Consider the following 13,655-nt stretch of genomic DNA (forward strand, 5'->3'; position numbering starts at 1 on the left):
TAGAAAGAGTTCACTAGTTTGATGAACTGTTCAGATTAAAAATATTCTGCCCGACGCAGAACAGAAAAAAAGTCTGTGTGAATATGAGCAGAATGCTGAGGCTAACGCTAATAACGAAAAAAGTTTTAATGAATGTAAAAGTCGATGAAGAGAATCGGTCGAGAGAGAGTTGCATGCTGCTGCTTTATCATTTCTTTTGTCCATATTAGTTGTTTTTTAGATGTGTGAAGAGTTTTTGTTTTATTTAATGTGTAACACTGGATCACACTCATATTTTATGTGATTTTGCATCAAATATTGGAAAAAAAATCATATAAATATCATGATTGATGCATCGCGCAGCCCTAACATAGTAAAAAAGTACACAGTAACAAGTACAAAAACATGTAAGGAGAGAAAAGTGTGGCTCGCTCAAGCTTAAAATGATGTTCCACGTGGAGGCGAAGGATTACACTGTGGAGAAAACTGATAATAAAACATACCGCAGCGCAGATTCAAGAGTCAATTTTGGATGACTTTGGTAACTTTGGCTCCATGTTTTTATTCACAGCTGCAACAAGGGGATCAGAGGCAAACTGGAAATGCTTCAACTCTGACTTCTGCCTCCAAATTGCTTCTTTTTGATTCAAATGACGGCTGAGGCTCATGGGTATTGTGGTGTTTACAGTCCTCCGCCATGGAAAACTGCACAAGAACAAGGTTTCACCAAAACAAAGTTGAAATAATTAAAACTACGCTTTTTTTCTGGAGCCCTCCAGCTACACACAAAGTAAGCGAGTTCAGTAACAAGCTAACTTGTTCAGGCCTCCATTCATGCCAACAAAATGGCAATAAACTGTGATCGCGGATGCTTTTTTCATGCTTTTAGCTGAAACAAGACTCCTCTCATTATCCCTCTGAACCAGAGATCCTGAGATAGCTGTCATTTGATTGACAGCTCATTTGAGTAGATATGAGCTTGTATGCCCGCCCTACAGCCTACAACAGCCAATGAGTGATCGTGTAGACCAGTGACCCGCTCTCTCTTCTTTCTCCTCTCTCCTGAGCTACTTCCACATCAGCCTCCGGATGATTGATTCATCATGTAGCCAATAAGAGTTCATATCCAGTGATATAGTTTATATCAGTTTTTAGAGCTTAAACTTGGAAATTATGCAATTTGCAGACTGTTTTTACTATATAATGTGGACCCATTGTATTTTCCAGTTAACAGGGGCAGTTACAGGCTTACGTTTGCATTAAAAAAGATAAAGAAATAAATAATTCAGTGAGGTCTCACTCCAATAGATTAATGCCAGAAGCATTCACGGGACCTCTGACAGCGCCGGGAAAAAAATTCAACTCATAACCTTTCATAAGAGCCCAAAACCACGGCTGCACTCCAGATGGTTCTGCTGCAGCTTTGTACTGACTTTGGGTCAGAAGTTAACAAGAAGTGGACACTGACATGTCGATGCACTGGATTGTTTGGCTTCTCTGGACGATGTCAAACATCTTTGTGACTCTCATTTACATTAGTTTCATTCGGTGTCCTCTCTGTTTCTCTGTTTCAGACCCGCCCTCTGTATCCATAGACGGCTACGACAACAACTGGTACGTCGGCCGCTCAGACGCTGTGCTCCTCTGCCAGGCCCACGCCAACCCCGCGCCCACCAACGTCATCTGGACCGCGTAAGAATCCCCGTCTGTCCATCTGTGCAGTCGATCCGTCTCCCTCTGAGAGTCTGCTTGTTGCTGTCATCGTGACAGAAGCGTGCACAACAATCCTTCCTTTTAATGATAATTTCTGAGCAATTTTCTGATAAGCACAAACGCTCCTAACATCTCGTCCTGATGGACAGATGGCGTGCTGTGCGTGTGCTTTTTTGGTGAACGCTGAGCGGGGAGACAGAACGGCTGTTCACATGTCTGTGATTTTGCTCACATTGATGCTGTCTCTGAGTTTTGCAGTCACAGACCGTCTCTCTCTTCTGCTATATCTTTTCCAATCTTTCTCTGTTTATTCTTTCCTCATCCCCCTCTCCCTTACTCTCATTGATTTGTCTTTTTGATTTTCTTTGGCTTCATTTTATCCAATGTCTCAAAACGTATGGTCAATTCACTCCCTTATCTTACATCTTTATCTCCCTCCCTTTGTCCTCTCACCAAATCTCCTCCTCCCCTTATTCCTTCCCTCTTTCCTTCCTACCTGTCCCTCCCTACTCCCTCCCCTCCAGGGCTTCCGGGCCTTTGCCCGACACGGTGGTGGTGGAGGGCAACAAGCTGACGGTGAGGAAGGTGGACGACGCCGTCAACACCACTTTCATCTGCGAGGTCAAGAACAAGCACGGGGCCAGCAGGCACCAGATCACCACCATCGTCATCGGTGAGTCCATCGAACCACAGACGACGAACACGCACAAACACACACACAAACACACATTTGCTGTACATGTGCGGAAGCGTGCGCAGATGCACACGACACAGCGTACAGTAGAGATGCATGTGTATCCATATTTGATGAAAACACACAGGTGACACAGCGCAGCATCCCGTCAAACACAACGGGACTATTTCCTCTGACAGCATGTGATCCCTGCCTACACACACACACACGCACACACACACAATGTGAGTCACACTAGTTAGCTGACGCTGCTCCACACTTCATCCCGTGCACAGATGTAGGTGCACATGTACAGTTCATGACATCTGCATGCACGTACAGGCCACATCCCTCCTCAAACATGCAGATACACTTTAACACATGCATGCACACAAACATAAATCTCTCTGTCACACACACACAAACACACGCTGGGATCAGGGCTGATCTGAGAGCTGCAGGGATGCTGTCTCTCTCAATCTTCACATTGGATTTTTTTCTTTTCATGCATTCCTCCTCGCTGGCCGGCTTTCAGCAAAGGCGCAGCAGAGGCTTCTGATTGACCCTTTCCACCACAGCGGGGCCAAATTGCAGGACAAGGGCCAACTCGAAATGTTTATAACTTCAGATCGAAAACACTCTCTTGAAACCGGAGCGAACGCGGCCGCACTGCCACCGGGAAACTGCAGCTCTGCTGGACGTAAATTAAATGTGAATTGTGGTTTATGAGACTGAGAGCGGGCCCTGGTCGCAGCGCTTTGGCCCTGCGGTGGACGCAGCGGTGTTGGGATTGTTGCTGGGTTTCTAAATTCTTCCAAGGGGGTTCAAGTTGGTGTGAGCCAGTTTGCCCAGGTTTGTTTTTCTTCTCTCCTTCTTCTTTTTTTTTTTTACCTTTCCATTCTTTGCATCCACTGTTTCTGTTACGTAACAACTAACCCCGAAGCACGAGCGCTCTGCGTGCTCTGTCTTTTCATTCCTGTTCAGTTTTCTCTCCTCTTTCCTCCTCCTGCCTGGTGAGAGTACGACGGTCGTGTCTGCATGCACTCTTGATCTTTCTGCTGGGTTTTTTGACGTTTGCTAGTCCGGTGATTCGGCTGCTGTTGCCACGGTGCTCGGTCGGTGGTTTTTGTGTATTTTCCTCTGACGCTTTCACGCATTGATCCAACACACACACACACACTCGCACTCACAAACACACACAGACAAATACCCAGGAACATGTTCGCACGCTGAAGCGCCTCACTGCACATCAGCAGCCAGGCCTCTAAACCTGTTAGAGTGTCTTTTTTATCACTGCGTGTGTGTTCCCACAGTGTTGCCTGCTTCACTGGTCGCTGGTTTCTTCCTCTTCTTATACTTTTCTTTTCTCAGGGATTAGTTTGAATAATCACTGTGTTGAGCTGGTACAACTAAATAAAATTTCCCCCCAAAAAAAAAAAAAAAACAACTTCTACTTTTTGCCAAAAGACAGAGGGAAAGCTACATTTAGAAAAATCCGTGGGAAATCAGAGCTGGAGATTTGAATTGTCTCCTCGGAGAACAAAGATGCTTTGTAGCCAGGCGGTGTGTTGGGAGGGATGTGTGGGAGGTTCAGAAGTGGCTAAGCTGCTACTGTTCTAGCTGGAAGCGTAGCATTGTGACTGACTCAAAGTACCACGGAGGGGTACTCTAGCCCCTTTCAGCACACACACACGTAGGCTTAACACACTGAAATCCTTTGCAGACACATGTAAAATCTCTTGAGTTCACACATTACTCACAAAGCACACACACACACACTTTGAGCACTTTTGACGACTCGCACACACACAAATGTTTCATCTTTGAGTCCCTGAGATCAAGCTCAGACTTTGTGATTCATCCTCCTCTGTGTTATGTCCTTGGTGTTTCACCGTTTGCTTCTGTTCCACCCGACTAAAATAACTAAATGGGTATAAAGTAACGCGGTGACTTAATCTCTCGATTTAACACGTCCACTCACAGAGAGAGGGCGAGTGCCAGAAACGAGAGCGGAGCTGGCGCGCTGGCTTTGCTGAACCAACAAAGACGGCAGCGTGCTTTTGTTTAGCGTTTTTTAGCTGACGCACTCATCCAAAGTGACTTCCCGTGAGTGCATAGCGACTGTGGGTGTGTGTGTGTGTGTGTGTGGCTCAAGGACACTTTGACACAACTTCACTGATCAGAGTGACTTTGGCTGTTGTGGAGAATCAAAGCTGTGGCGTCTCCTCAACCGCCCTGCATGTGTTTCATTATAGACATTCTCACTTTGTGCGTCTGTGCTACTTCTTCACGAGTTCAACTTTAATTTGATTCTACAAAAGATACTTCATTTATACTTCATTGTAAACTTTGCGTGTCTAACTCAAGTGTGTGTCAAGGCGGTCAGCCCGACTCTATTCTCCTGCTGGATGATAAAAACAGGCCCTTTGCTGTTGAACGAGACCAGCTCCTCAAAACCCAATGAATGAGTTCAGGATTCATTTTGGGAGGTCGTTGTTTAAATATCATTATTTAGTTTGAGGACTATTGAAAATTAAAACGTTTTTTATGTTACAATAGCAACAGAGGCAACATTAAGCCAACATTCATCTTAACACAAAATGCACTCCAGGTGAGCCTTGAGCTCCAGACCCCCACATACTAGTCAGAAGTCTTAAAGCTCTGCAGGTGATATTTTTAATAAAACAAGGGTTAAAGAGCTCTGCCTTCCAACAGTGATCATGGGAGTTGCTGTCGTCATTGTTAAACAACCTGAAAATCAGTGAGCAATACAAACAGTAGTAAACCACAGAGTGGCTAGCTAGCTTGAGGCTAGCTCTCCGACGTATCATCTGGTGTTTTCATGGAAGCTATTGCAACTAGAGGGCGTGAACGGGATATAATGCCAAGTTTTGCCATTGTCAGAAACATTTGGGATAATGTATGAAAACAGCTGACATAGGAGTAGTGTTTTTTATACGTTATAATGGAAACGTTACTTAAACCTTTGTCCCCTACACCATAGAGTCACGTAAAGTATTGGCCGAGACCATGTTAATGCCTACTAGCTTCAAAGACGTGTATTATAGGTCTCATGTGATTATCATTTTAAGGTTAATATGTTTTTCTCTTTTCACCCTTGGCCTTAACGCTCTGTTTAAGCTCTCATCTCTTGAAGATGGCCCTCTTGAAGACCCTGCTCTGCTCTGATTGGTCAGCTCTCACAGGCCTGAGTAGGCACCGCCCACCTTGCTTTGGCATCAGCTCTGCCAATATAATATGTAAGTCCTGACAGCTGGTTTGGAGGCACAGTTTCGGACCACAGGCACATCTCTTGAGCGTTTTGGTACTTTCCTTGGATTAGTACACCATGTAGACCTGGGTTATGATTTAAATAAAGGCGGGAAATCTCACTTTCTACAATATGGGACCTTTAAATAAACTCCTAATTGTGGTGACAGCAGGTGAATCGAGACCTACAACGACAGTCATCAGAACCGAAGCCCAGTGACTAAGTATTATCTTTCATTCTGGCCCGAATGTAAAGGCAACCGCCTCGGACAACTCCCAACACTCCAGATGGCCGGTCTGCCACTGGTAGTGAATCAAAATTAAAAAAAAGACTGCATTGTCTGACTCACCTTGCTAAAAATGATAACATACGTGGCCGAATGACTCAGCAGTGTGTGAGTTACTAATTAAAGCAGAACAAATTAATCCTACTCCGTCTGTCTTAAAGTTCGTCAAGTCTGTTCCCGAAAATACATTTATTTTAAACAAACCAAGTGAACTGTTAAACTAAACACTGGTAAACACATGACATTTAGTGCACGAGCCATGAAATAGTTTGTGCCATTTTTCCATACGGCCAGGCTGCCCATGCCGAGCCAGACAATGAAATCTTATGATCAGCAGTGCACGGCTCTAACAGCTCTCCACAGGACAGCACTGCACAGCAAAGTGATGACCGCTCATTCTCACAAACAGCAACAAGTGTGTGTGTGTGTGTGTGTGTGTGTCTACTTTTCATGTCACTGTGGCCCTTGTTCCTGCAATATTTAAAAATCATCCTCTGAAAACGCAAAATCCTCTCCGACAGAGCTCTGCTTACCTTTAAGCATTGCGTTTCCTCCGCCTGCTTCCCGATGGTAAACTGCGAGTCCTGAGATTTAGAGCTGAGCACATTTTAAAGTCAGCTGCAGTGCCATGCATGTGTTGAGCCAATTAGATCAGCCCAAGACACAGCTTTGGTTGAGGAAGGAGACCATTATGGTTTGGCCCCGGCCGACCTCCTTATCAAGCAGGCTGACAGTATCAAAGGTCAGCCTGCGATTATCTTCCAAACCGTGCTATTCTCATGATTTTTAGATGAGTTTTTTGTGGCTGTGGTGGATTGCAGCTTTATTTATCTTCATAGAAAGCTGTTTTCTAAAAAGTTTCCCTTATGGTGTCTTCATTCGTTTTTTTACCTTCAACAAAACCCCAAAAGATCTCTGGATCAGAGTGATCCGGCGTTTGTTCTCCTGGAGAAAAAAAACACTGCGAGTGAAGCCACTTGCCACTATCAGCACCGACAGAAGCCGGTTCCAGTCTCGCAGCGTGAGATCTCAACTGTCAGGCGCAGAAAGGATCCGGCTCTCAATAATGTAACAGTTAATACCCCGGCACTTTGTGTACACAGGCCTAACACACCCCACTAATTTCCCTGCTGAGAACTGTTAACGGCTCCTCTCTGTTCTGTTAAATGGCAGATGAAAGCACCGTGCTGTCTGGCTTTTCTGCTGCCGTCGAGCTGCCGTCACGTGTCGTGATTTACTCCTCAGCCTCCGTCAGGGCCACGACTTAGAGGAGAGGGAGGGATGTGGGGTCGCATGAGGAGACAGTAGAGATGGGGGAGAGGGAGAGAGGTGAGGCAGGGGGGAGTAGGATGATACCTAAAAGACACAAACTCAGTCCATTCCTCTGTCGTGTATCCTGAGAACACGCAGCCACAGATTTTGTTCTTAAGTGTTTCGCTGACAAGAGTGAAATGTGTGCAGCATCCCCCCTGAACCACTACACACACACAGACACACCACAACGCCACCCTGAACCCCCATCCTGCTCACATGCGCACGATGCCAGCTATGCATGGCTTGCTTGGTTGCCACGGCGCCAGCTGGATCTGCCCAGCACACCGTGTTCAGAGAGCGAGAGAGAGAGAGAGAGAGAGGATGTTGGCAGAAAAAGATGATTGGAGTGGAGGATGGGAGGGGACATGAGGTGGGGTGGGCAGCAGAAATAAAAGACTGAGAGAGAGATTGCAGAAGGACTGAAAACCGAGATAAAGGCGAGTGTCGGGGGCGGAGAGAGGGTGGAAAAAAAAGCAGAAAGCGGTGGAGAGGCACAAACGGAGGCAGCAGCAGGAGGAAAGTCCTCTAAAAAAAGTCCCATAACTTCTGGTCCAGTTTAAAAGAGCGGGCTGGCAGGAGGCTGTGACCCCCTCTGTCCTCTACCCCTCTGCCCATCAGTCCCCACCCCCCCCATACATCCAGTCCTTTCATGGGGCGTCCAGCTGGCACGAGGCTGGGGGCTGTTGTTGCCGTTCAAACACAAACACACTCATACACACACTCGTACACACAGTCACATCTGAGGGGACCAGTGGAGAAGCATTTCCTGGATTGCCTGCAGCAAGCGAGATAGCTGTCCACTGGAAAGACAAACTCACTTTGCAAGAAGTGCACACTCACACACACACACACACACACACACATACACACGTGCATGTGCACACAGTGTTTCACACATGCACACACAGGCAAATTGGACCATGCAACTCGGTGCATGAAATAATCAGATGAAATCGCCATGGGGCGAAAACGCTGGCGCTGAGTCTCTCGGACACAAACCCTGAGCTAACCTCTGCACAGGCTGAAGGGAGCACACATACTGTAAGCAGATAAGACGCAGACGAGGCTGAGTGATAGTGGACAGCTCTGTCAGGAGAACATCGGAGGAGGATGATTGGCTGGCACGTGTCCCTTAAAGGTCCCATCTTGAAGAAAGTGAGATTTTCATCCTTTATTTTATTATAAAGGGACTCACATAAGGTTGTGACATCACAACTCTACAGTCGCTCCCCTCAGCTATGAGCTCAGCACAGCCTTGGTTGCAAAAACACAGGCAGAGCTAACGTGGAAACACAATGGGCGGAGTCTGCTCAGGCCCGTGAGAGCTGACCAATCAGAGCAGACTGAGCATTCAGGGGGAGGGTGAATAGAGGTTAGCATAATGGCTAGCGCTAGCGGCCTTGCTACTGTCAAAAGCACAAAACAACCATAAGAATCCCAACTTGACCCAGAAACCTGATCTCAATGATATGAAAAGGCAAATAAAACACTTGTTTTGTTAATAAATAGGCAGATTTTGTTACTTATTGATCTACCGCTCAACTTCCTGGTAATAAGAGGAAACACATATCAGAGAGGGAACGGACTATGACACAACACGACTAGAAAAAACAATTCCCTTTTCCCTGTTTTTTGACAGTAGCGCTGTGAGTTGCTGTAATGTGACCGTCATTTTTCCGGGACAGGAAATCCAGCCTGGTGGCAAAGCAAGTCGTAAAATGAAAGTGAGTTTTATAGGGGAATCAATCTATATGCAGATGGTGTCATTTCTCTACAGCCAGTACACTGTGCAATCAGTATTTACCTCAGAATGAGAAGTTAGAGCATAAAAAAAAGTCGTCTACTTCCAGTTTAAAGCGTGTGAACATTTCCTCGTCGACACCAAAATGAAAGTATGAACCTGAAAATGAGCTAACGTGCCCTCAAACAGCCACCTTTTTTTGAATCAGTGCGCACAGTACTGCATATTAAATCACGGATTACCATAACAACAATGCCTCGTGCTTCATGCCTTAACAATTCATAATGCTTGAAGTGAATAGAAAAAAAAGGTGTATTCAATAAGTTTGGTGAGAAGAAGCTTCTTTTCCCTCAGGCCATCAGACATCGACTGCGTCCTCCGTAAGTATCCGGCCTTCTCCAACACACATCAGTGCTGTATTGAACCAAAGTGGGTCAGTTTTAACTCAGTGATTTTAGTCGTCACAAGCCTGTTTGTTACAGCCTACACCACACTGCATTTCACTGCACACACTGAATGAGCTCTTGACAAATAAAACCTCTGAATCCTGAATACATCCTACATTGTTTTGGAGCAGGCGGGGTAATACACTCTGAGCTCTCCTGATGTACAGAAATAATTGTTGAGGCAGAAAAACATCACGAAGCGCGGCCGCGGTGTTTCCTCTGCCTCCCGTGCTCTTCCTTTGTATCTCTTTGTGATTTTTTTGTATACATCAGGACACTTGGTAATGAGTCGTTACATAAAACGCAGCACACAGAAATTGTGTTACATGCTTGATAGAAACGTCCTTGTTTCACTTTGTGCTACTTGACCTCAAAGATCCAAAGTAATCACAATAATAGGTGACTTCTGACCCGCTGTTTCTGCTGTGCGTGGAGCCTCCTATATGAAATCCATCTGACAGATCTCGCTGTCTTTCTCATTTAAGCTCTCAAACACATGTAAAGCACAGACGTAAAGCTGTTAACCCCCGTGTCTCTGTAGCTCCTTGGGGCTTCCTGTGTCTATATATATGTATATATAGTGTGACGTGTTGCTAAAGTAACAGACAGAAAGTAGCTGCTTGTTTAGACTACCACTTCAGTCTCATCTAACCCTCACGTTGTGATGGAGCTGATTTAGTTTTCCTCCAGTTTGGGCCCCAGGCCACAAAACTGTAGCATCTGATTGAGCGAAGATGCCGGAAAAAAAAAAAAGAACAACATGCTTCGCTCTCGTAGACGTGGGAGGTGTGAAAGTTAAGTTTGGTTCTGGTTTATTCTTGGCGCGGTTTAAAGGGGGTTTAATACCTTCACGCTGCCAAAAATCCAACACGGCAGATGTCAAACTATAATAACTGTTTATTAGCACAAAATTGTGAAATCCACTGAGATGACGCACCGTGGTGTTGGTCCATAATTGAATAATAACAAATATTTTGGTGAGAAAAAAAGTTCTGTTTGCTTTATTTTTGCCTGGAGAGGGATTTCCTCACAGGATCAATTAGCGGTGTGATATTTGTTTATTCACATAATTTGGCAAAACTGCGAAAGCCTCGCTGTTTCTCATCCGTTACCGTAATATTATCATTACCTGTGTTGGACTCGCCTGTCTGCCTGCGCGCTTACAGCTGTGATTTATCAAAGCTGTTGGGCTTCACTTGAGCCCGGCTCCCGCGAAGCTGCTGAAACACACACCGCTGCCGGAGCTTCACCGCACGCTGCGTCTCTGTGTGCTTATTAACAAACAAGTTGTTTCATACGAAATGTGCCGGAAACGTGATAACAGAATCGGAAGTTGCTGGGAAGTGACATTTTCACCTGTGGCTTCACACGTACGGTTAAAATTGGATCTTTCAGCGAGACTTCACACGAGGAGAGACGGTTGGAGTGAAGCTCTTTATGGAAAAAATCTCGAGATGTGACAAATTCTTGTAAAGAAGTGAATTAAATCCACCAGCATGCAGCCAGGGTGTGAGGGGAGAGGAGCAGCTGCTTTTATGACAATACTATCACTCTTTATATCATTTTATCAACAGAATAAAAGTTGCTGTGCTTCTGATTCGTACTGATAGGAGAGGCTGAGGGGCGGACGGTTGAACATTTTGAGGACAATATCATCGATTGTGACTGTTATCTCTCTCTGCTCGTACACTGTGCCGTAAAAAAGATGGTTTAGCAGGAAAATTGGAGACGAATGAAAAATACATTAGAGTCTTTCTGTGGCTGTTATTTGACAAAAAGACTGAGTTGAGATATTGAATATAAAAAGCAGCATTATGTAACTTTTTTACCTTAAAACAACAGCTTCAAAATCACGTTGATGGTACACTGTGTTGTAATAGGCTGAAAGATACACGTGTCTACTTCAAGATACAAGTTCACAAGAGTGGTGTTGGACATTCCTGATAGAGTGGTTAGGGTGAAGTGTTGGGGCTGCATGGCCCTCCAGACAGAGGTCTCAGTAACTAACACGCTATATAGCTAAAGTTACACTGTCGTTGCTGATTTGTGCATGACAGTCAAAATGCAACGAATTTTGATGGCCCAAAATATGGCGCAGTGAAGTTACCGCTCCTCTAATATCAGTGCAGACCGGCAGGTTAGGAGCACAGGTGGCTAATGTTAGCGGCCTGGTAATGAAGCAGTGTTTTTTTATGTTTGATGACTCGATTGAAAGCGTGAAGTTGGGAACGAATTACGAGCGTTCATGTTTTTCTCTCCATCACATAAACGGCAAATGGCACTGTACACAATGGCGTATTGGAGATGTTCACTCGTGATGATGTGTGAGGGTCTTGAAGGGTTGTCCTGTTTTGTAGGGGGGGGATTTCAACCACTACCTCTTGTAAATCAAGGGGTAAAAGGGGCACTTGAAAATTAAGGGTGAGGGTAAAATTTTGAAATAGGATTGAGCTTCAGTTGTGTCATTCAGACAGCCCTGTTGAGAAACATTGATTTCATCCAGATGAGCTTCATTTCAGCGATTTCCAAATCAAGTTTTGATCCCGCTAAACTGAGCGCCATGATGTTGGGAGGGGCCTCTATCTGTGTATGAAACTATTTCTGTCTGACAATCAGAAACAAAGCTGCAGAAATCTGATAGAAACTTCCAGAAGTCAGAGAAAAAAGCTCCGCCGTGCCCCCTCGGTGTGACTGTTGGGGCCGCGGCCACGCAGGGGCAACGTCTGTCAGCGAGATAAGAGCTGAGGAGAGAGCCTCCAGGCTACGGCTTATCACACACACAGACCTGGAGGGAATACACAAACACACCCGTGCACACGGATGCATACAGTCTGGGTGTGTGAAGCCTTCCTTGTAGAGAGATTTGAGTCGGGGGCAGGTTTGTATCTCACCTCGGTATCACCGGGTGCCCGGCAGCGGTAACTTCAGCCTATTTCTCTATCTGTCTCACAGCAGGATGACCGTCCAGTCAACAGATTACCGCTACCGGTGCAGGAAAGGAAGAAAGAAAGAAAGAAAGAAAGAAAGAGAAAGAAAGACGGAAAAATGTCCAGAACATTTTCACTGTCGGGGTTCATCATTAGAGCTCAGAGAGAGAATAACCCCGGGGCAATCAGAGGAAACACTGTGGTGTTTGTATTAATCGAGGAATGCTGGGAAATAATCATCTCATCTCCAGTTGTGTGATATTTGACGAGACTCACTTGCTTCCGCAGACTGAAGCTGTGGTTCAGCATTATGGGTAATATATCAGGTGCGTTTTGTTGTGTCAGCGACTTTGTCAGGCAGCTCGTCAGACTCGCAGCATCAAATGATTCCTTGACTATTTTTATGCCTCCGCACAGACAAAAGCAGCAGCTGGAGGCGTCACGTTTTTAGGTTTGTCCGTCCATCTTTACTCAGGAAGACAACGAAAGGGATGTCTTCATATTTGGCACAGACGTCTGCTTGGACTGAACTGAACTGATTGGATCTCATTCACGCTTTTGTCTCCAGACATCTCGACTTCTGGAGCTCATTGTTCGCCAGGTCGCGGAAAAATCGGTCAACTGCATCCAACTTGTGCAAAACACCGCCGCTCAGGTTCTTCCAAGAGCGAGAAGATAGAAGCACATTTCCTCTATTTTTGCCTTGATTTTAGAACTGATTTTAAAATTTAATTGCCCGTTTATTAAATCATCTTCTTATATTAGTGACGTTTTAATTTACACTCCTGCTCTGCAGACCAGCTGCTGCTCTCGGTTCCAACGGCAAGACCTGAGGCAGAAGGTAGGAGGCCATTTGCTGCGAGGGCAAAACAAAAAAAAGGTCTAAGTCTGCACCGACAGAGGCTCCTCTCTCCCACAGAAAGCACTGCTCCTGAAACACCTCGTCTGTAGTCCCGCCTTTAACTCCGTGACTTCTTGACATCACACTACATCACATTTAAATACTTTCTGCCTAGCATCTAGTTTGGGACGTAAGAATTGATTTAGCGCAGCTGCTCTTTTGTTGTTAGCGGTGCTGGGTTAGGGTTAGGGTTACTGAGACTGAGACTGAGTATAAAGGGGAGGTGGAGTTTTAAAGAGACAGGAGCTGAAAACAGAGCGTTTCAGACAGAGAGGGCCAGTATGAGACAACTGATGTGTTTTTTGAGCATTAAAGCAGATTATTGTTATTCTCTCCTTAACCTCTGCGTAGAACCCAACAAGTCCGATCTCCCTGTTTCTGTGGGAATTGCAGAAAATCACGAA

At 45.4% G+C, this 13,655-nt stretch overlaps 1 protein-coding gene across 2 annotated transcripts in view; it reads left to right on the forward strand.

The window, feature by feature from the left end:
• The window catches only part of pvrl2l (PVR cell adhesion molecule related 2 like), a 313,692-nt gene that overhangs the window by 153,820 nt on the left and 146,217 nt on the right, over positions 1-13,655 (forward strand). For both annotated transcript variants that reach the window (XM_084380365.1, XM_084380366.1), the window contains exons 5-6: positions 1,554-1,671; positions 2,217-2,365. In XM_084380365.1, the coding sequence (XP_084236491.1) occupies positions 1,554-1,671; positions 2,217-2,365 (267 nt within the window). The remainder of the gene's footprint in view (positions 1-1,553; positions 1,672-2,216; positions 2,366-13,655) is intronic.

Source organism: Pagrus pagrus (assembly GCF_965226575.1).
Source record: "Pagrus pagrus genome assembly, chromosome: 17".
Taxonomy (NCBI): domain Eukaryota; kingdom Metazoa; phylum Chordata; class Actinopteri; order Spariformes; family Sparidae; genus Pagrus; species Pagrus pagrus.